The 23,001-nt window shown below is 38.2% G+C and overlaps 2 protein-coding genes across 2 annotated transcripts in view; both read right to left on the minus strand.

Moving 5' to 3' along the window:
- Positions 1–23,001, minus strand: part of DMBT1 (deleted in malignant brain tumors 1) — a 223,784-nt gene that overhangs the window by 82,297 nt on the left and 118,486 nt on the right. The window lies entirely within an intron of this gene.
- On the minus strand, positions 12,001–22,821 carry LOC142072658 (scavenger receptor cysteine-rich domain-containing protein DMBT1-like). Its single transcript, XM_075130141.1, has 7 exons — positions 22,791–22,821; positions 21,524–21,674; positions 21,003–21,214; positions 19,002–19,174; positions 17,901–18,289; positions 14,933–15,204; positions 12,001–12,999 (listed from the first exon to the last, which is right to left on the minus strand). The coding sequence occupies exons 1-7, from the start codon at positions 22,819–22,821 to the stop codon at positions 12,818–12,820; spliced, it is 1,410 nt and encodes a 469-aa protein (XP_074986242.1). The 3' UTR covers positions 12,001–12,817.

The following is a 23,001-nucleotide window of genomic DNA, read 5'->3' on the forward strand; positions in this document are numbered from 1 at the left end:
GGACTCAGGTCTCTGAGAGTCCTAGGACTCTCCCCATCATGAAGGGGAGAGAGGATGCAACAGGGTGATGACCTTAACCCACGAAGGCTACAAGGTCTGATCCTATTGCATGAGCCCAATGCCCACCACCAAAATCCCAGGTCTTTTACCTCTGGGAACTGTTCATTTTATTATCTATTGTCCCTTGGCCAGTGTCTCCCTCCCTTGCTACCGGGATTGTCCCCCTTTTACCCTGAACTCTAGGATACAGATGTGGGGATTTGTAAGAAAGACCTCCTAAGCTTATTCTTACCAGCTTAGGTTAAAAACTTCCTCAAGGTACAAACTTTGCCTTGTCCTTGAACCGTATGCTGCCAACACCAATCATGTTAAACAAAGAACAGGAAAAGAGCGTGCTTGGAAACATCTTCCCCTCAAAATATCCCCCCAAGCCCTACACCCCCTTTCCTGGGGAAGGCTTGATAATAATCCTCACCAGTTTGCATAGGTGAACACAGACCCAAATGCTTGGATCTTAAGAACAATGAAAAAACAATCAGGATCTTAAAAGAAAAATTTTAATTAAAGAAAAAGTAAAAGAATCACTTCTGTAAAATCAGGATGGTAAATACCTTACAGGGTAATCAGATTCAAAACATAGAGAATCCCTCTAGGCAAAACCTTAAGGTACAAAAAGACATAAAAACAGGAATATACATTCCATTCAGCCTATTTTGCCAGCCATTTAACAAAAGGAAATCTAACGCATTTCTAGCTAGATTACTTACTAATTTAACAGAAATTCTGAAGAGCATTCCTGACCTGGTCCTGGCAAAAGCATCACACAGACAGACAGACTCTTTGTTCCCCCCCACCCCACCCCAGTTTTGAAAGTATCTTGTCTCCTCATTTGTCATTTTGGTCAGGTGCTAGCGAGGTTATCTTAGCTTCTTAACCCTTTACAGGTGAAAGGGTTTTGCCTCTGGCCAGGAGGGATTTTATAGCACTGTTTTCAGAAAGGTGGTTACCCTTCCTTTATATTTATGACAGCCAGTGTCTCCCTCCCTTGCTACCGGGATTGTCCCCCTTTTACCATCAGCCCCATCCATTTCCCCCATCCATTGATGCCAGAGGGTGGCATATGGCAGTTACATGTATTTTGTGGTAGGAGAATTAGCTGCCCATACAGTGTTGCTTCCATGTCAGATCCAAAACTAGAAAGGACCTCACTCTTTTTGACAATTGCCATATTAAATAAAATTTATCAAAGATATTTTAAACAAATAAAAACTCTAAAATATAGAATAGATCCAGTTGCTTTGATAAACACAGAGAGAGACAGACAGAAGAGAGAATCAGAATATGCTGCACATAAAGAGGGCCATATTACAGCTGTTACATACATACATATAAACCTAAGTTTCAGTTCATACGCAGTCAACACACAAAAGACCATAAGTGTTGCTATGTCCTAGCTGCCTTAAGCCATTCTGGTGATTCAAAGCTTGCTGGTGAATCTGGCCCACAGTATTTTAAATAAAGTAACATTAAACTTTATTCATTAGAATAATATAGCATTATGGAAACATAAAGCCAAATAACATCTTACAAGTTTATTATAGATAGTGTGGGGAGAAAGTAGTAGAACAGTAATATAAAAATCTAAGGAGATTATGTGTACATAGACATAAATGATTAATACACTTGTTAAAGAAAAACGTTAGTGAGGTATGTACATTTACAGGAAAATTTAAGTACTGTTAAAAACATTACTCATTTTCTAAAAGTTTACAGCATATCTCCATGTGCCACAGCAAAATAAATACATTATCGTTCTGCAGGAAACCAAACAGAAGTAAAGTCAGTAGAGAAAATTAACATCTAATAAGAAAAAGTAAATGAAAAATCAAATAATGGGAACTTCTCATCGGGAAGGAGGTAGCTCGGTTTGGAAGGTATTAGATTAAAAGGTTGAATACCATTTTCTATGGAAGATAGAAGCAAAATGGAATTTTGTAAATCCTCATAGATATAAGGGATAGATGAATAGGTTAACTAGATTGGAAGGTTTCAGAGTAACAAAAGGGTATCTCAGATAGATTGAATACTGTAAATTAGATCAAACAAGAGACCAAATCTTAATGTTTTACTTGATTTTTACTCAGACCTTACTCTGGAATTGATGTCAAAACTTCCACTGAATATATAAATGAGTAAGGAAGGACATAATGATTTGGCCTAATCAGAATAAATAGATAAGCAAGTAAAAGTACAATTTCATGACGTGATAACTCTAATCACTTCTGAATAGGTGTGCGCAAAAAGCTTAAATCAATCAGCCTTTTGACTTGTATCAGTGTTACACCGCTCTCATTTGACTCCAAGATTTGGAGTATGGTTTCATTTAGCAATTCAAATGGACAATGTAGCCATTAGGGCCCTTAGCTGAAGCTGGGCAAATTTAAGCAACCCGTTATTTGATAAAGCCCTCAGTGTAGTAAGTGGGTTACACCCTTTCTTCCTCAAGCTGCCATTCACTTCAGAAAATTGGTTAGATCATTTTGTTGGGAAATTCACAGCACCTACAGTATATGTGTAGTGTATTCATGTAGCAACATGCAGCACATTAGATACTGTCAATCTGTGACCAAGGAAAGCAATACAGTATAAAATGGAAATTGATACAAGTTGTATGGTAGTCAGTGTCAAAAACAAGCAGTTGTGATGTTAAAGATCAGACACAGAAGACTATAAAATGCAGGACAGTAAGCAACATCTGTTGTTCATATTTAGTTTGTAGCATGATTTATGTCAAATTCTCTATCATATTTTGGAGGAGAGAGAGAGAGAGAGGTTCTAGGTTAAGGTAGACAGTAGTAAAGTAAGGTATCTTTCATTACCACTGCATAACTGCAATGGCCAGAAGGGGTGGAAACATCTCCTTTATTCTGCATTCACCTCTCCCTTTTCCCTGCCTGCTCTACCCTCAACTTTGACTAAGGGGATTTACACAACAGTTATACTAGCAATGAATACCACCATTGTACAAATTACACTTCCGTTTCACCAAAATCATTAACCACCCTTTACACAACAAATGAACTGGGTCCAAAACATTTACGTAACATCTGAGACACGAGGCGGGTGAGATAATATCTTTTATTGGACCAACTTCTGTTGGCAAGAGAGAAGTTTTCAAGTCACACAGAGCTCTTCTTAGGTTAGTCTAATAAAAGATATTACCTCACCCACCTTGTCTCTCTAATATCCTGGGGCTAACACAATTACCACTACACATAATGTAACATCTGTTCATAAAGCACATTGAAAAAGAAAAGCATTACACAAGCACTAAACAACAACCATGTCATTAGTTGCAAAGACCAAAACCACAAGACCTGATTCTCCTCACAAGGACACCAATGTTAATCAGAAATAATTGCTCTGAAGTTAACGTAGTGACAATGGTGTAAAGTTAGAATCAGGCCTATAGTTTTACTGAACTAAAGAGTTCCAGGAATTTAGGTAATAGTTTTTCTCAGCAGTATAGGATGCCAACTTTTCTACCTGAATAGCTCTCTGAAAACTTGTCTTCATCCTTTTATAGGTAAGGGGAAAAAATGGGAGAAATCAGAACATTTTAGACACAATACCTGAATATAAAAGCAACAGCCAAATGAAAGTCACAGAGTCATACATTTTGACTGGGTTTAGCGGTGCAAGAAAAGCAATGAACTTCAAGATACACATTGCTTGAAAATATATAGAGGCAGCCCCTGAAATCTGATCTTTCCTCTATCAAATTAGTTAAAAGGAAGTGTTACATGGGTCACCTTTAAAAAAAGCTTTTGCTGCCAAGCTGTTCCGGTAAACCATGATAACAATATAGGTGTCCTTAATGCTGCTTTGATTTCTTATCATTTATTTCAGTTACTTCCTCCAGAAAAAGCTAGCTTTAAGAAATTCCACATCATTTTTATGCTACTCTCTTTTTTAAAAAAATTTTAGGGGCAGGTAGATTCTGGAGAAGAAGTGTAAGTTGCAGGACTCAGTCACCAGCCTGAAGAAAAATAATCAGCTACTCTCAGATCAGTTCATAACCTTTGCCTCAGGGCTTTGCCTCAGGGCTTTGTCCAACACCCACCCACACAAAAGGAAACAAAGTAATAGTCCTATTCCCAACACAAATTGTGGTGGCTCTGCCCTAGCAGCTCAGCAGTCAGGGCCTCTTGCAGTCTTCTGCTGCTGTTATAGAAAAGTATTTTTGCAGTCCAGACTTGATGACCACAATGGTTCCTTCTGGTCGTGGAATCTATATCTCCCAAGCTAGTAATATCACGCCATCACCGGACACTGCTCAGCTGGGTTGGATGATTCCCAGCACATGCCTGTGAGGCTTCTCTTCCGAACATGATTGGCTGCTCCCCAGCCCCTTAAAGAGGCAGACCACCCTGTCACAAGAACCCCCCTTTCACAGAGTCCAGACAGTACCTGCATACCAACACGTTTCATGAACCACCAAGCTGCACTGGCTGTTCAGAGTACCTGTTAGTATGCAGATACTGCAGCATGCTCAATTGAAGCTGTGTTTTGAAAATATAAAATTGATACATACTCTGGAAAGAACAAGCTCTAGGTACATCAAGTAGAGCACTAGAAATTAGAGGAAACTTGACAATTTTGGACTTAATCTCTCTGTGCCACAGTTGCCCAGCTATAACGTGGGATTAATTATGCCATTTAATCATACAACTTCATTTTTATTTCTGAAATACTCACCTGCTAGAGAGCACACAATAGAAACACCCAAGTAAATGAATAGCTTTGTATGGCATGTATTAAAAAGGACCTGAGGCCACATGTTGAATGAGAATGATACAAAAAATATTGAATAACTGTTCATTAACGGAATGAGGGGAAATAGCATATGGTCATCTAATTAAAGACTGCATCATAATGTACATGCACAAAAAAAGCTGAATTTGTGTTCCCCAGGCAACCTCACTTATGGTATTTCCTAATTTTTGAGTGCTTGACTTGACAACCTTAATAAGGTTCTTTTAATGCAAGCTTATTTAATTTTAAAATATCAGATTTTATCTTTCTGTCTCCAAACTATTCCCACAACTTTATTTTGATTATTAAATATACATTTATAATATCCATCACTGTAGTGTCCTGACCATGTTTTAGTTCTTCTGCTCACCAATCCCAAGCACTTGATGTACACTTGAATATTCTACTTCTTAAAGGTTTAAGTAGCTACCATTTGCAGAACTCTGCTGATGAGTTTGTTTGTAATTAACAGTGCATTCTCTTAACTGAATCTGACACATACAGTCCTGTTATTCTGTAACATAACTGGGGAGGGAGAATTACATAAGTACTGTAGGTTTAGTTGCAAAATTAGACATACAGCAGAGATTGCTGAAAATTGCAAACAAAATGCTTGTGGAAAGAAATCCATGGTAAAACTGTTTTCACTAAAAGAAAAGGAGTACTTGTGGCACCTTAGAGACTAACCAATTTATTTGAGCATGAGCTTTCGTGAGCCACAGCTCATGCTCAAATAAATTGGTTAGTCTCTAAGGTGCCACAAGTACTCCTTTTCTTTTTGCGAATACAGACTAACACGGCTGTTCCTCTGAACACTGTTTTCACTGTGCCTCACATTACCAACAAAGGTTGCGCAAGGAATTTGGCTGTGGTAGGCAACACTTCAGTGTGATACCACCCCACCTCGCTCAAATTTGGCCTCGTCACCCTTCCATCATGACAGCGGCCAGGCCAAATCTGAGTATGTGTTGTTGCAACCTGACATGTGGGTTCACAATGCTGTTCGGGTTTGGTGCAGCCCCATCCTCCCCCCACCAAATTAAAATCCACTACTCTAGTTAGCTGCTTGGAAAGCTGTCACCAAGTCAGCTGCCTCGCTTGCCTATAGCTAAAGCAGCCTTGGATTTCCAAACTCTGTCCTGCTTTCCATACTCACCACTCCTATTGCCTCAAATGTGAGTTGCCCATGTGGATAACTGCCAGCCTAGACGTTTGCTAAATTATCCAGAGGGTGCTAGAGAGAGATGGATAAGTTTTTGTCCCCTGTGAACAAATTACTCCAGAGCATGACAAACAACCTTTAAAAATGACCTTCCCTACATTCTTTACTTCTTTCTGTTGCATAAGTGTTCATTACTGAATAATTTAGGTTTGGGGAAGATTAGAGTAAAACACTGAAATCCGTACAGGAGTGACGGACCATTCTTTGACCATTGTTTTGACTGTAATTATTGATTGAGAGCTCAGACTAAACATTTTGGGACAGGAAATGTCTTTTTTGTTCTGTTTCAGAGTAGCAGCCGTGTTACTCTGTATTCGCAAAAAGAAAAGGAGGACTTGTGGCACCTTAGAGACTAACCAATTTATTTGAGCATAAGCTTTCGTGAGCTACAGCTCACTTCATCGGATGCATTGTTCTGTGTTTCTACAGCATCTAGAACAATTAGGCCCTAGTCCAGGACTAGGGCTCCTAGGCACTATGGTAGTACAAATAATTTTTGGTTGTCATTCTCATGTTTTGATTGCATTGCTGGGCTGTTTTCTGATGTGGTTATCTTGACAATGCTTTGGCCTTTGTAAATAAACAGATGATTTTAGTCGGACCTAGTTTTCTGAACAACTCATCAGTGCAAGTGAAAGGCTCACAATCTGGCCCCACATGGTAGAGTGGAGGGGGATACATTCACCTTCCCCTGGTAGTATCTTCCCTCTTAGGCATGGAATCCATTTGACCAACCAACTTATCATAAATTTATTGGGCACTGTGCTCTATTGCTCTGCAAATGTATGTGTTTTGATATCTTTGAAATGGAACTTACTGTAATTGAACAAAATGTTAAACTACAAATCAAACAAACTGGAAATCAGTGGGCATGAAAACTTGCCTGTTAATTGCTGGGATAATATTTTGCTTATTTGTTATCAGCAGTGCCAAGTATATGTTTAGCTTAGGAAACAAAGAAGGTGTTTGTTTTCTCCCCCTTTTCCAGCTCTCAAATGGCAAATACTTCAGATCACCTCTTGGCTCTTGATGTACCCTCTGAATCACCTTGACGTGCATTTTAACAGTTTTAATGAGAAGAGTTATCATTATGAACCTGGCACAGATCTAACATGCACCCAGATTTGATTTGAAGAGGGGGAAGAAGTGATCTACACACACTGCTTGAATTCCATTCTCTGTGAACATTATGACAGAAACCCCTGACAGCACTGCCTATCACAATCCATTTCTTCATCAGTTCTCAGCAGGAATAGTTTGCTCCATTATACCAGCGTACAGCTGCATTTCCTCCTTCATCACTGAATTCTGAGTCAGATTCATAAATACTCATTGACCCCAATGTGCAGAGCTGGTGCTAGGCATAAGCAGACTAAGCAATTGCTCTGGGCCCTGAGCAGCTCAGGGGTCCACCCCATTTGCTTTTTATTATAAGAACTTGCCTACTTTAGTTTTGGGAGGCCAAACATCTTCCTGCTTAGGGTCCCCAATGGCTAGCACTGGCTCTGCCAATGTGCCAACTCAGCTGGTTCAGGGGGCCTCTGCACCACTTTCATAGGAGTCCTCTGTGACACTGCAAAGGGGTCACTGCACTGTGTCAGCAACTTTTGTCAGGCCTGGCATACTCACTCCGCCTCCACACTGGTGTGATGATATTTATTTAAAAGGTGACGTGCACTATATGGTTTGAAATCTAACAACGCACTTCTCATTAATATTACCGTGAAATGTTTGTAACAACACTGTAGGTGCAATTATAGATACTCTCTGATATTATGTCTTGGAGACTGAGAAAGGAGCCAAAACAGGGTTTTTCCATTGTGAAAGTCTATACTCTCATGTTCACCCTTTTACAAGACTATGATACATTTTGTACGAAGTGTGTCTTGTGAGGTATCATTTGAAAACCCAGTCTGCTGAACATTACTGTCCTGGTACAGAACCTCAGAATTATGAACACAGAGTTACGAACTGACCAGTCAACCACATACCTTATTTGGAACTAGAAGTATGCAAACAGGCAGTAGCAGAGACAAAAAAAAAAAAAAAAAAGACGCAAATACAGTATAGTAGTATGTTAAACTACTAAAAAAAGGGCAAGCAGCATCTTTCTTCTGCATAGTAAAGTTTCAAAGCTGTATTAAGTCAATGTTCAGTTGTAAACTTCTGCAAGACCAACAATATAGTTTTGTACAGAGTTACAAACATTTCAGAGTTATGAACAACCTCCATTCCTGAGGTGTTCATAACTCTGAGGTTCTAGTGTAAAATAAGTGTGATAACATTGTATGTAAAGTTATAAGATTCTACTGTATAGCATTACTAAGTTTAGAAAAGCAGGCACAGACCAGTGCGTCAGAAACAATAGGCAAATTGATGCCTCAGTCAGAACGTAATCAGATGAGCCATCATCTAGTTAAGTGTCCATTCTTTGGCAGGAAGAATTCTTTGGCAGGTGTGAGCAAGACATTTACATATTGGCAAAGACACAGAGAGGGTTTCCCATCCCACAAACCTGCAGTCACTTGAACCCCTGCTGAAAATAATTCTCAAGGAAGGGAGAAAGGTATAGGAATAGAAAACAACTACCACACATACCTCTCCTCTTCTTCTTCCTTCTGCTCAAGTCAACAAAAACATCTGTTCTTTCAGGTGGCCCACCTTGATTATCATACACATTGTAAGGAGAGTGATCATTTTATATAAGCTATTACCAGCAGGAGAGTGGGGTGGGGGGAGAGAAAACTTTTTGTAGTGATAAACACCCATTTTTTCATGATTTGTATGTATAAAAACATCTTTTGTATTTTCCACAGTATGCATCCGATGAAGTGAGCTGTAGCTCACGAAAGCTTATGCTCAGATAAATTGGTTAGTCTCTAAGGTGCCACAAGTACTCCTTTTCTTTTTGCGAATACAGACTAACATGGCTGTTACTCTGAAACCAATGGAAGTTAGGCACTTTTGGAAGTTCGGTGCTTTTGTAAATCCAAGTAGGCACCAATCTGCATCCTAAAGTACCCAATAACCTTTACAAATCTGAAATTAAGTTATTTTTGAAAATGAGATTTAGGCATTTTTGAAATTATTATCCTGAGGTGAAATAATTCTAAGTAAGAACTGTTCACAGCTCCTGCTCATTAGGTCACAGCAGCTACTGATTATACAAATCATTATAATCATCAGTGTAGCCTTATGTGTATCTCACTAGAAAAACATATTAGCAGACACCCAGCAGAGAGTGACCCACATCCTTGGAAGCACTCATGACCACAGCAGAACAAATAATGGGGGAAAGTATGTCTAATAATTCACGATTAAAATAACAAGAAATTTGTACAATGACAAATGTTCTCCAATCAGCTCAGTTCATGACAAAGGTTTCTATATGTCCCCTTCAATCAATAACGCAAACAAAATACGGATGTGGATGAACAATGCTGTGGAATAATTAATCCAAAAAAGGAAAGCAAGAGGCAAGCATTGCAGGAGCCAGGACCATAGGAGAACTAGAAAAGTTATAGAACACAGATAATCTTATCAAAGTGAAAGATAAGCCAAAGATAAGCATGAATGGAGAAAAGACAGACTGAGATAAAGAGGGTCCTTCTCAAGGAGACTGTGAGGCATGAGTAATTTAAAATGCAGGAGAAAGAAGTGAACCCAAACTGAAACAAATCTCAAAAGAAGAAGTATGAAATAATTACCAACATTTTCTGGAAAAGGAAATAGAAAAATTAAGAGCATGATTGTGCCAGCACAAGTGTTTGGTGCAGTTCAGTTGTTCCAATTCACTAATAAGGCTTCATCCTTAGATCTTCTCTGGGCGGGAATTGGCAGCAGATAGAGAAGCATCACTAGTAAGTATATGTGTATTTTAAATGTATCTAAGGTACAATAACCAAGTGCTGAGAGCCAACATCTGTCCCAGCACTCTGGACACTTAAGCTCTGATTAATTCCCCCCAGAGAAGACTCGATGGAGGAATACAGGACTTCATTCCCTAATGGGACTGGGGATGCTAAGGAGCTAATTGTCCTATCGGCTGGGAGGAGGAGTTAAATGGTACCGGGGGTAAGTGCTAGCAGATTCGAGGGAAAAGGGATTTCAGGAGGGTGAGATCTCCCTGGAGAAATGGCTGACATCTGAAAAATGCTGTAGACAGAGCTGCTGCACAGGATTGATACAACGGGTAATGTTAACAAATCACATTGAGGTGTAAACAGGCTAGAGGCATACAAGATTGCAAGAATCGCGGGGCAGGAGTAGAGCTTCCCAATTACAGGTATGTAGATGAATCCTATTACTGCAGTACCTGAGCACCTCACAGTCTTCCAAGTATTAATACTCAATCCTGTGAAGTACTATTATCTTCTTTCTTCAGTCCTGGGTTTCTCAAACCTTATCATCATGAAGACTATCTACAGGGCCACTTCCTTTCCCATTTGCTATGATGCAGACCAGATCACTGCCCCATCTATTAATACATAACTTCCCTGTGGCAACTAAAGCAATTGCTCATATGAAAAAGTAATATTAGGACAGTAATGTATTTTCAGAATAGTCAGCACCATATGGCTCGCCAGATCTACATGACTGCCAACAAAAGCTATATAGAGCAGTGTGAGACTCATTGACCATTCCTCAGTCTTATTCCTTCTATTCCTATTTATTTTACCTAGTCCACAAAGTTTAAGAGATCTTTTCTCCCACCAATAACACACGGTCCATTTCACACACATAGTTTTCTCAGAACAACTCCCTCCCCTCTTCCCCCGATCACTATGAAGTATCGTTCCTGATAAAGGAAGTTCAAACCAGTTAATTTAGGGGTAGGGGAGGGAATTTGAAAAACTGACATCAGCAGGAACCTTGGGTTTCATAGACAAAAGTCATCTGAAATGTTTGAAAATGTAACAATTGACCAGGAACAGATTCCATTCAGGTCCTTTTTACAATAATTTCTTTGCCCATATCAGAAAATCACTTAGAAAAATATACTAGCTGAAGGGCATAGTGGTTACATTCTGACATGTACTGCACTTTCTCTAATAAAATATACATATGACTCATTAGAGTCAATGAAAGTAAGGGAAAGAGAGTGTGCTTGGACCTACAGGAAAAAATTGCAAAAATGCAGGGGACATTTAAAGTGCATCTAGAATCCATCTGCATGGTATGTGTTCTCAGGCCAACTACTCTACACAGAAATAACTTTAATAAAATACTGGATCAGAAAATCTCTTCAGCTCTGGGCATGCCATGGAGCTGGAAAGCTGCTGGATCTCCCTAGCTGATGATTCTCTTGGTGTGGGTCTAGTCCCCAACTGCGTAGAGCTGGTACAGCCAGCTCCTATGCTAGTGTCCCTGTGACCCTTGCATTTGGTGACATAGAGGGGGTGGGGGTAGGCATGGCCAGAGCACCAATATGGTCCCGTAATCCTTGGCTGGTGGATGGCTCTTTGGGGGCCATAATCAGCTGGCATCATTAGGGCGAGCCCCAGGACCCAGGGAGTTGCAACTGGCTCCTTTGCAGTCTCCTCTGTTCCCCACTGCAATCTTGACATTTTCCAGGTTTAAAAAGAAACAGACTAAGATGATAGAAAAATTTCTGAGTCAAATATAAGTGACCGATCCCATTTAAATATCTGGCTTCTTAAAACCAGTTTCTCTATAATATTAAAACCAGTTCTGTTTAAAGGCAGAGACAAATCACATTTTCTTATAAAAAGCCTAAATAAATACACTTATTGATTTTGAAATGGAAAAAAACAACACAAATTGGTTCTTGCCAAAGTTTCTTTATCACAAACCACATTATTCATATTGCAAAGCAGTAATTTGGAGATGCAGAGACATTATATTTGCAAGTACACAAATAGAAATATTGCTTTGTAAACACTTTTCTGATTTTAAATTGCTGTGTTTACATATGAGATTTTTTTAGACTGGAAATCATCCCATCCTACAAATTTGCACAATCTATTACATTTGATTCCTCACCATAATTTCCATGTCAGACTATTTGAGATGTTAGAAACACTGGTCTTGACAGGAAGTGAGAGGAGGATTATGAGGGAGAAAACTTGCATTAGAATCTAAATATCTTGATCAGAAGTGACTGAAATGTGCTAGGCAGGTGTAAAAGGTAAACATAAAAATAATGTCAAACTGCCCTTTATTATGTATAAAGTTATCAAAACAAAGTACTCTCTTTCTATCTTAAGTACCTGTATGGCCCCGTTCCCTGTAGTATCTGCCCATCTCACAATTTTATATGTATTTCTCCACACAACAACCCTGTGAGGCAGGAAAGTGCTCTTATTTCCATTTTACAGATGGGTAACTGAAGCCCAGAGAGACTGTGTCTCACACCCATGATCACACACGATGTTTGTGGTGAAACAGGAATTGAACCCAGTTTTTGGTCTATCTAGACTAGAGATAGTCCTGAGCTGCAAAGTCTGGTTCTAGAGTGTAGGGAAGGGAGCTGGTGGGCCAGATATGGGGCTGGGATTCAAGTCCATGGAACTGGCAGCAAGTTAGAGAGTTGGGATCTGGATTCAAACTTCTCCTAGATTCTCATGTTATTTGGAGGTGGGGTTTTAACCTCAGGGCCATCTCTAGCCTGAATTTACCAGAACTCAGAGTGTAGCCTCATTACAATAACATTTTCATACTTTTTATTTAAAGCATGATTTGTCGTATAAAAGTTATTGAGTGCAAATGCTAGAAACCGAATCATTACATAAATGCTCTGATGCTGGTGTCTTTAGCGTCTTACATTATCTGGTACGGAATTGGTCTCCTCAGTTTACTTTTCAAAAGAAGCCCAACAAGAGTGAAAATAACAGCTGCAAGCACCACGCCCATAACAATAAATGGAGCATGGGAATGACCAGCAGTAGCAGTAAGTGAACCATGGGAATCCACGTCTTCCTGATGTTCAGAATAGTCCAGCTCTGTGAATTGAGAGAGAGAGAGTTTTGGTTTCAGTTTGTTCTCTGCTCTAGTTATTGCCAAAGATACCAGGACAAAGAGAACTTGAATTGTAAAATTACATTCTAGATCAGGTCAAGAAATAAATCAATTTCATTCTATTTTATAGAAGACATTCTAGACACAACAATCCATCTTTATATTAGTAAAGACTATTTCATGAACTGAACTGGGATGTTTTAGGTTCAATATTAAGAAAACATCATAACTAGCACAAGAGCTAGGGAATGGAATCTTTTTCAAGGAAGGTTGAGGTTTCACGTTACTGGAGATAGTCAAGGTGAGCCATGACAACCACAATGCTTGAAGAGTTTGGGGATAATTAAATCAATGAAGCTATAATAAGGAGATGGACTGCATCTCATCTTTCTTCCTGAAGAATTCATTCAATTAGAATTTCTGAGCTGGGCAGATTAAAATGATGGGTTTGAAATGTGTTAAGTAAGGAACAAATTTGTAGATGCTCTTAGTCAATAAACAAGTCCCTGATATTTATAAGGGAGTTTTTGCTAAACCAGTAAAAGCATGCTGCGCCGTTAGAAATCAGAAGTAAGATTTTGTAAAACGAAATGAAAAGTGATTTACGGAACCTTATTGTGACACTGAGCCAGAAAGAGTTAAGCAGCAAGCAGGCCGAGTGACCCAAAATCAACCTTTAAGGTCATATTAGAAAAGTATTGAAATGATAAACAGAACCATTCCTTGTAGATAGTTAACAAAGCCGTGTTAAATAGGCCAGACTTCTTAAAATGTAAACCTGTATTGTTAGAGAATTAGAAGCAGATACTAATTGTATTTGTCTGTGTTTACCTGTATCTTATTAGAAGTTTAACAATGTGATCTAATTAGCTTGTAAATGTTAAACTTCGGATCCTATCTGTAATGTTTCATTATATAATCAATTGATTCAGAGATCAAAAGGGGATATTAACATTTGAATGAAACTTGTGGTATAATAATATTGTCTTTATTTCTCTTTGATGTTTGTAGCAAACTACCTATGAACTGTTTGAATGGGCAATTGCCTTATGCTAATCAGTGCAACTAGTTTATCTGTGTATACATAAGAAATAAAAGTTTAGCTTCAAAGCAACAATATACACTGTCCATTCTTCATCTGGGATGGCCCTTGCTGTGATGTCTGCTGTCAAGATGCTGTCAACTTGCTAGAGAACATAAAAGAAGCTTTGGACCTGATCTTGTTTTATCTCAGATATGCTTAAACTTTGTCAGGGAAAGTTCAACTCACCAGACTGAGGTCTCCAGGTGTACCTTGGACTATCCCTGCAAATTCTCAGAAGAATTTGAACAAACTCTACACATGGACTGCCTATTGGACTAAAACCTATTGAACTGATTCTAGAAGTATTTTCACAAACCAGCAGCCTCACCATCTCTATTATGAAATTGATCTAAGAACTTTACTCATATCTGTATGTATAAACATCTTTAACCACAGTAACTTTCTTTTCTTTTTAAATTAATCTTAGTTTAGTTAATAAGAATTGGCTGTAAGCATTTATTTGGGTCAGATCTGAAATATTCCTTGACATGGTAGGTAACAGTGTCCGATCTCTTGGGATTGGTAGAATTTTGCAGTCGAACTTTATGGTGAATAAGGTTTAAAGTAACTCTCACTGTATAGACTTTGTTCTCAGGGTGGGAGCCAAATGCTGGATTGCTTAAAAGAAACTGTATTTTAGCTTCTTGGTACGTAGTACAGAAGCTGTTTTGTTACTGGCTTGGTGAATCTAATTATAGGAATAAACCACCAGTTTGGGGGATTGTTTGCCCTATTCTTTGCAGTTTGCCCAGACTGGTCATTGGAGGGGGCCACACTGAGAATGCTCAAAGTCACACTTAACCTTCTCTTGTGTTTAGTGTATTTAAATTTACCAGCATTCCTGTTCTTAGTGCCATCTTTCCGAAGCTGAATAGGCCCAACAACAACATCCACCTCTTCTTGGTAAGAGCTGGTATCTCTCTTGGACCTGGTTATGCAGCCCTGGTAGCATCGGGAAGAATAATCATATACCCTGCACACCACCATTTTAAACTGAAGGTAAACTGATGAATATTGGTTAATAAACTTGAAGGCATTAAATTTGAACCGTATTGTGGAGCTGTAGGATGAATAGTATGTCCTGTAGGTAGGGTCTCTAACACATCTAAAATAAATAAATAAAATACAATTAGTCTTCATGCATCCACACAAAAATAAATCACTGGCATCCAGCATGCCCTATGTGCACAGATAAAAATTAAAAAATTTAAAATTCATTGACAACAGAAAGGGAGAGAAAAATATACAGTTATAGTAAGAACAGAAAATGAAAGAGGTTAAAATAGTAGTAGTGACTTGTCTGAAAGCAAAATATAAATACTGATGTCTCTAAATCAACAAGGCATTTACGTACATGCCTAACTCTAAGAGTGTGAGTAGTTTTACTGAACTTGCATACTTAAAGTTAGACTTGTGCATAAGTCTTTGTAGGATCGGGGCCCAGGACGGACAAGTTGCAAAGAGGTCCCCTGGAGGTGAAATGAGCCCAAGGCTGCTTATTTAGATCTCCAAACTGCAATGTATATGACCCCTATAGAACAGCTGAAGCAAAGGGGGTTTATTTTTATTAAGGGGAAAATGAAACCAAGATTTAAGCTCTTAAGTGAGGCTGGCCAGAAAACAACCATTGTATTTCAGACACCATTTTGAAATTTGTTTTTGTTCCAATGCAGATGAAAAATGAGATTTCAATTTTTTTCATGAAAAAAACCATACATGAGAGAGTCTCAATGCAGAATAGCCAGGGCTGTTACACAGGAGATGGGAGACACAGGGTCAAGTCCCTGCTCTGCATGATTCAGAGCAGGGACTTGGCCCTGGGTCTCCCACAGCCCAGACAAACACCCTAATCACTTGGCCTAGGTCTCTCTTTGTCTCACCGGAGAAACCCTTCCCAGTGACAGTTCTATCAGAAGTGATACATTGCCATGAAACTCTTCAGCTCTGAACAGCTATATTTTGACAGGAACAATTTCAGTCCACATTTTTTCTACCAGCTCTACTCTGAAGGGTAGGCTCCATCTCTATACTAAATGGTTATACAGCACCTAGCACAGTGGGGCCCCGATGTCTGACTGGGTTCTCTAGGTGCTACTGGATATGAATAATAAGGATGATAAATTCCTTCTTCCATTCTGTGCCATCTTATCCAACTCACTCCTACTCTTCTGATTTCTGCTTTGGATGCAAGAAGCAAGAAAGTTGCCATTTCCAATGACTCTAATCTCTACTAAATCAGCTGCAGAGAAACAAGATTCAAGGAACAGAACAAGATTCTAGTATCTTTCACTTTTCTGTCAGCCTTGACTCACCTGAGTAAGTGCCAAAATTCCATGCCAGTGCATTCTGGTTCAATTTAATCACCACAAAAAAAAACAAAAAAAAAAACCTCAGCTGACCTGTTAACACACAGCTCTTATCTCAGAAGAAGCTACAGAGTTGTCATATCATCAATGTATTTTATACACATTTTAATAAACTCATTTGCATAAGAAAGATCACAAGGTATTAAACTTGTATAAACTGAGATTATTATAAGACTGCATATGTTACTATGTTCATTTATACTCATGCCAACACTTCTGTCACCTATAGATGGTTAAGATATGTTTGAATGTAAATATGGAAAATTTATTTCCTTTTGGGTTTTAATATAAATAAATATGAGGTTTAAAAGATTTGGCTGTCTCTTCATTGTATGATGTTATCAGCTCATTTTTTAAAAGGGCTGTTTTGAATATCTAATTTTCATCTCCTGCAATAGATAGGGGGTTTTAAACTATCATGCAGGTGGCTTCTTTAAAACTTAACTTCTGTATGTTCTGCAGCTCTAATGCTACTCTGGCTGAATTATTTTGAAATTTCACTCTTATTCCCCATTATTTATATATAATTAGGATTGTACCAATAAATAGTCATATTCATTGACAATGGGACCTGCTCATGAAAGAGTTGTGCTTTCATATGCAGAAAGGTGTCGAGTCTAATAATGGAGAAGTCTACTGAAATTCTGGCAGGTAGAGTTTAGAACCATAGGGATTGCTATTCTGGATGAGATCAGTGATTTTTATTTTCATACCAGAACTAAATCTAATTTGTTTTCTATAATTCTTTAATCTGACTTTTCCACAAGAAATGGTGTAAGCCAAGACAGATGAACAATTCTGGGTCATCCAAGTGACATTAAAATTCTTAAGTGTCACTTGCAAAACACCGAACACTCATGAAAAGAAACTGAAAAGATGTTAAAAAGCAGGGAAAACACAGAAAAGCAGGAAAAATCAAACATTAAACTTCAGTCATTTGAACCAAACATTGAATTACAGTAATTTGAAATAACATTTACAGTATGCTCCCAAAAAAACTAGGACTGCAAAAGAATGAATTTTTTTCTTTTAAAAAATGGAGCAGAATATTTTAAAAATATAGTTGAATTCTATAGACAAACTAATTGGGGCTGAACCTCAATATTGATGTGGGCAGGTGAAAATCCACTGACATCAGTGGAGGTTGAGATTACACCTGCTTACATAAGAACTGAATTTACCTCTTTAGTTACAACGTTACATTCTTGAATGGAATCACTGATGCAGAGTTCCATCATCTAAATGTCATTTCTATTGTTTCTATTGATTTCTCATTTTTTTCCAGGATTTGCCAAAAAAGTTTTTTTAAATACTTTGTTGGCAAGGAAAACTGAAATGACTTCACACTGTCCCCATTCAAATTATTGCATAAACAAAACAGATACAGTACTCCATGCACAGTTTCATTCTAAACTATTGCTGGGAAAGTCCTTACCCACTCTTCATAATGTCATAGGTTACTGTTGTAAAATCATTGGGATCAGGTGATGCAACACACGTGTCCAAAAACAACACCAGATTTGGGTCAGAGCTGTGAATTGAAGCTTGAAGGAATAAATTCTGGTTCAAGTCAACGTAGTATGGAGAATCATACACTGGCCATGAGAAGGATGGTGATTCATAAAATGAAATGTTCACGTCGTATCTGCCATACTGAGTTTCATTGACCTCAGTAACATCCTCAGCAACATATATTATTTCTATCCATCTATTTTGGAGCATTTTGCAGTTGATATGCAAATGAAGATCTTTTTGCCTTTTGATTATGTAACCAGAAGAGATTGCTTTGATCAAGTTGGAATAGATGATAGTGTTGTTGTTTCCCTGTTTGACACATTAAATACAAAATTATCTAATGTAGTCCACTTTTGCCTGACGTCACAATTACCATTATTCTTACTAAACTTTTGATGTGTCCATAGAATAACATGTATTTAAAGTGTTGTTTCAGTATTTTGAAAAGAAGTGTGACTTTGGTTATTTCTATTCACAACACATTTTAAAAAACTTTGTTGGCTGTATGATGCGGTGATTACATTGAGATGTGAAAAATATTTTCTTTGAACCCAAACACAGCTAAGTTAGTTTACATTCATGCAAAGCTTTGAACATGTAATGCACAAAGGTCTTGATTCAGCAAGGTACTTAGAGTTGTGTTTAATTTAAAGTACTATAGAAGTGAATGCTTTAAATTGGTACCTTGCTGAACTGTGGCTTATGTAAGTGCCAAGTATTATTAGTCTTCATGAACATCAGCTCATGCTAGAAAAAAGTCTATGAACATGGGTTGAGGTTGTTCACTTATCTTCCTTGTCCCCCGAGTATTCCCCATAAAGTCAATCTACAATAAGTGATGTGTTCCCTGCAGGCAGGGGAAGGACAGGTGGGAGCGTTCGATGAATCTGAACCTGCAGTGATTGGTTCACTTGTAACTCCTGAGAACCACAGCAGGTTTCTGTTCATGACCCTTTTCAAAATAAATTCTGCAGTTTGCACAGACCTACTTACTCAGGTTGCTAAATATTCAACTTCATACCTCTCGTCTTGTGCCACAGCCATTGTATGGTATGTTGAATATAACGTAGTTTGGTGTAACAACTGGTTTACAATAAGGGTCATTCAAGCTGACATCCCATGCAGCGTAGCCTTGTGAGTGGAGATAGGCTCTGTTAACAACTGCACGCATGTATTCTGGCAAGCACAGAAGAGCTAGTGGGTAGATAAAACATACATTATTAGTGCATACAGGCATACAATCATTAAATGTTGCAACCTATACAGATGCTGTTGTCTACTCTGTGTGTAGATTGGGAGAGGGGAAGGGGTTCATAAGCCAAACCACATGATTTTACTATGTTACGTCATAAATATTGAATGATGCACCAGTGGCCTGTGGGTTTCGGTTGTGGATTACTATTACTATGAAAATCTGAAAATTATAACTTTGCTTCCTGTGATCAGAGAACGTCTCATCAATGAATCTCAGTTACCATAGTAGAAAAAATTCTGGAGTGAAGTAAAAGTCCTATTGCTTGAGTAAAATTAAGAACAGTATTACCAGGGCCATTATTAAGCAAATAAAATGAAGCATTTCAGTAATTCTGGGAGAGAATGATCTAAAATGCAATGGGAGGTGAAGACAAAGGGAACAGTAAAGTAAAGAGAAATTGGTGTTTGTTGACAGCAATTTATGGACCAGATTTTGCTATCTTGAATTATACTCATGTCAGAGTTTGACTCAGACTCACAATTTATCAGACCACTCTGTTTTATTAGCAAAGCTGCTCTGCTAATACATTTAGAAGTGAGCCCCCCGAGTGGGGCTTGTGTCTTTTAATTTATACAGTTTTTTGGAGAACAAGTTACAGAGAAGTTACAGACAAAAGAAGAAAAAGATTTTAGTCACCACCCTTCGAGATCCCTGAGACCAGTCACGTATCTTCAATTACCTGCCACCATTAACAATCTCCTTTAACAGCTTCCAGTTAACTTAACTAATTGCCCTTCACACCTTCCATTCTGATGCCTGCTTCTTAGATGTGCTGGCTCTATCCTAATTGCTTCTCCATTCAAAAGCTAACTGTCCCTACATGTGCTCCCTCAGATACTTTGTAACATGTTTTGGCATGCCCCCTCATATACAATGTATCCAGCATGTCCCCTTATACAATGTTATACTTATACAATGTTATACTTCCACACTGATCAGCCAATGGAACTAACCAGTTATGTTCTATTCAATACAATCAAGGGTTGCCGAATCAAGGGTTTGCATGTATGGCCTTACATGAGCCATATGGGGTTTGGAGATACATGTGCAGAGGCTGAATAACATCAAAGTGATAGTCATTCATTGGGGACTGGAACCTGTGGTCTTTATTTGGGCAAAATGCACATTGAAAAGAATAGGAGTCTTGCCTGAATGAGCGCTTAAGTATCAGGCTTTGTAGGCTGTGGAAGGTGTTCTAGTTCACTTGTGGGCACCTCTGTAGCTGAAGACATGGACAAATTGCAGGGAATTCAAGGAAGAGCATCAAAAATGAAAAAGGAAGTGGAGGGAATGATTCTAAATATAAATAATTCTAATACTAAACATGTACCAGCAAGGTGCTAAACAGGCATTGAGCTCAAATAAATAATAACTAATGAGTTGTGGAGAGGACATGAAATTCACTCATGCTTGCAATGAGAGTTTTGCCTACATCAGGATTAGGATCAAACCCATAAAGAACGAGCACTTAGGTAGTACAAAGGACCACAAGTAAGAGTAATGAGATGATATAAAGAAAAAGTAAATTGAGGCTGAATATCAGAGAAAATGTCTAAAAATAATTAATTTTATAATAACAAACATTGATTTTGTTTAAATATAAAACTGAAAGTAATAGGTCAATAATCCCAAAGTATGAAAGATGACAGTGAGTGCTTGCTATACTGAAGTGGTTCAACAACATTAATAAATAGTTATTTAGCAAATAAAGTCAGTAAATAGGCTTGTCTGCTGAAAAGCGAAGTTCTGTATTAAACATGAACTTACTAGTATTCTGATCTGCTGGAATGGTGTAATAGTCAGCACGGAACCCTTTCTTTGTGACACTTGAGTCACTGTGAAATCGAACTGTCATCAAGTTTGAGGACGATGTATATGTGAGATAGGAACCAGAACAAATTTTCCCCAGTAAAGGAGAGGTATGGAGTGGCCCATCATATATCTCAATATAATCATACTGGCATCTACCACCTTCTGTCCTGGGGAATAAACATGAACATTTTGTAAACGATTTTGTGAACTCCTGTTTAACTAGTCACCACTAAATCTCACATTAAACCCTTCCGGCTGCAAGATGTTTGTGACAGATTGTCTTCATTTTGCTTCTTATATGGTACCAACCAGGACTGAACAAATAACCATAAATAATACTATATTCATACAATTTTCATTTTAGGTTTACTGGTCATTTACAAGTGAGAAATGTCCTTGAAATGGAGAGGGTACCAATTTCAAAATTCCATGATTTTGAACCTATGAATTGACTGGGCAATTAGTGCCTTACTTACACTATATCTCTAAATGAAAGTGTTACACGGTAATTGCTCACTGCTTCTATTTCCCACACACAGTCTGCGTTGTTTGGATAATTTTCAGGATAGAATGGGCTTTGAAATGTCCCAGATGAATACTGAAGGACACCACCACAAGTATATTTTGCTGCAGAATAAAATGTAAGAAAAGAAAATACATATGAGTCATTTATATATATTTTTGCATATATTTGTATATGATTTATCAGTTGAAGCCAAAACCTGCTAAAGTTAAAGGAAAGCCTCCTATAACTTCAATGAGGTGCTCTATGATCAGTATCTAATCCCGATAGCTGTGGATCCCACTTACAGTCTCATTTAATGCTCAGCATCTCTCAAGATTAAGCCCTAAATGTATATAATTGAAGACAGAAAATATGGACCAAAGAAAATGTTCAGGGAAGAAAGATTATGCTTTTTTTCTCTGATAATGTTAAGTTCTTAATTCAGGTTGGAAGTAACTTTCTGAAGAAGCACCTGGTGCACTGGGAACAAAAATTACAGTCTGAATGAAAATCGCGTCTACAGCCAACTTTGAAATGTAACAATTTTTACTTAATGCAGAGCTTTAATTGACAGAAGGCTTAAGAACATAAGAATGGCTATACTGGGTCAGACCAAAGGTCCATCTAGCCCAGTATCCTGTCTACCGACAGTGGCCAATGCCAGGTGCCCCCAGAGGGAATGAACGGAACAGGTAATCACCAAGTGATCCATTCCTTGTCGCCCATTCCCAGCTTCTGGAAAACAAAGGCTAGGGGCACCACCCCTGCCCTGCTTATACAAAAAGGGGGAAAACAACAAGGACAGTCATTATCTTCTTGAGCAACTCATAGAAAAAAATATTGGATTTTTATTTTTCCTCCTGTGAAGCACACAGAAACTGACTTTAAATGCATGTATTTGTTGACTGGTAACTCTGTTTTATTTGATCCAGCTATTGCCCCAATCCTGCAAACATTCATGTACATGCTTATTTCTACTGACATAAAGAGTTTCATTGAAGCCATTGGGACCAGTCACATTAGCCAAGTTAAGCACATACATATGTGTTTGCATTATTGGGGCCTAAGTGTTTCCTTTAAAGTAAAAATACCTAAATATAGTATCGTACTGTACTACTCTGTCCCTATTTAGAAATGCTAGCTGCCAAAAGAAAGAAAAAGTTGATATTCAAAAAATGTATTGCCTTCAGCCTGAAGACAGCTTGCAAAAAGTACTAAGATTTATCACCATGCCGTACTTACTTTCCTGTCCAAGGAATCTGGTGCCATTAATACGTGGATAACTTGTGTATTATAATAAGCGAGTAGAGAAGAGTACAACATACAAATAAAGAAGTAAAATAATTATGAAATTACCTGTTGAAGGCAGCCATGTTGGAGTAGTAGTAGGAACTATTAATACAAAAGAAGAACAATATTTAAATGGGCAACATCTTTAATAGAGACATA

The sequence above is a fragment of the Caretta caretta genome, chromosome 7, assembly GCF_965140235.1.
Source record: "Caretta caretta isolate rCarCar2 chromosome 7, rCarCar1.hap1, whole genome shotgun sequence".
Classification (NCBI taxonomy): Eukaryota; Metazoa; Chordata; order Testudines; family Cheloniidae; genus Caretta; species Caretta caretta.

Bases quoted from the DNA above. Each gene is read 5' to 3' on its own strand.
- LOC142072658 (XM_075130141.1), bottom strand. From the start codon at position 22,821: ATGGCACCAGATTCCTTGGACAGGAAAGTAA. The intron at 18,290-19,001 runs GTATGAAGTTGA...TGTGTCAAACAG, and splicing joins GCTGTGGCACAAGACGAGAG to GGAAACAACAACACTATCAT. The intron at 15,205-17,900 runs GTAAGGACTTTC...TATTTATTTTAG, and splicing joins TATGACATTATGAAGAGTGG to ATGTGTTAGAGACCCTACCT.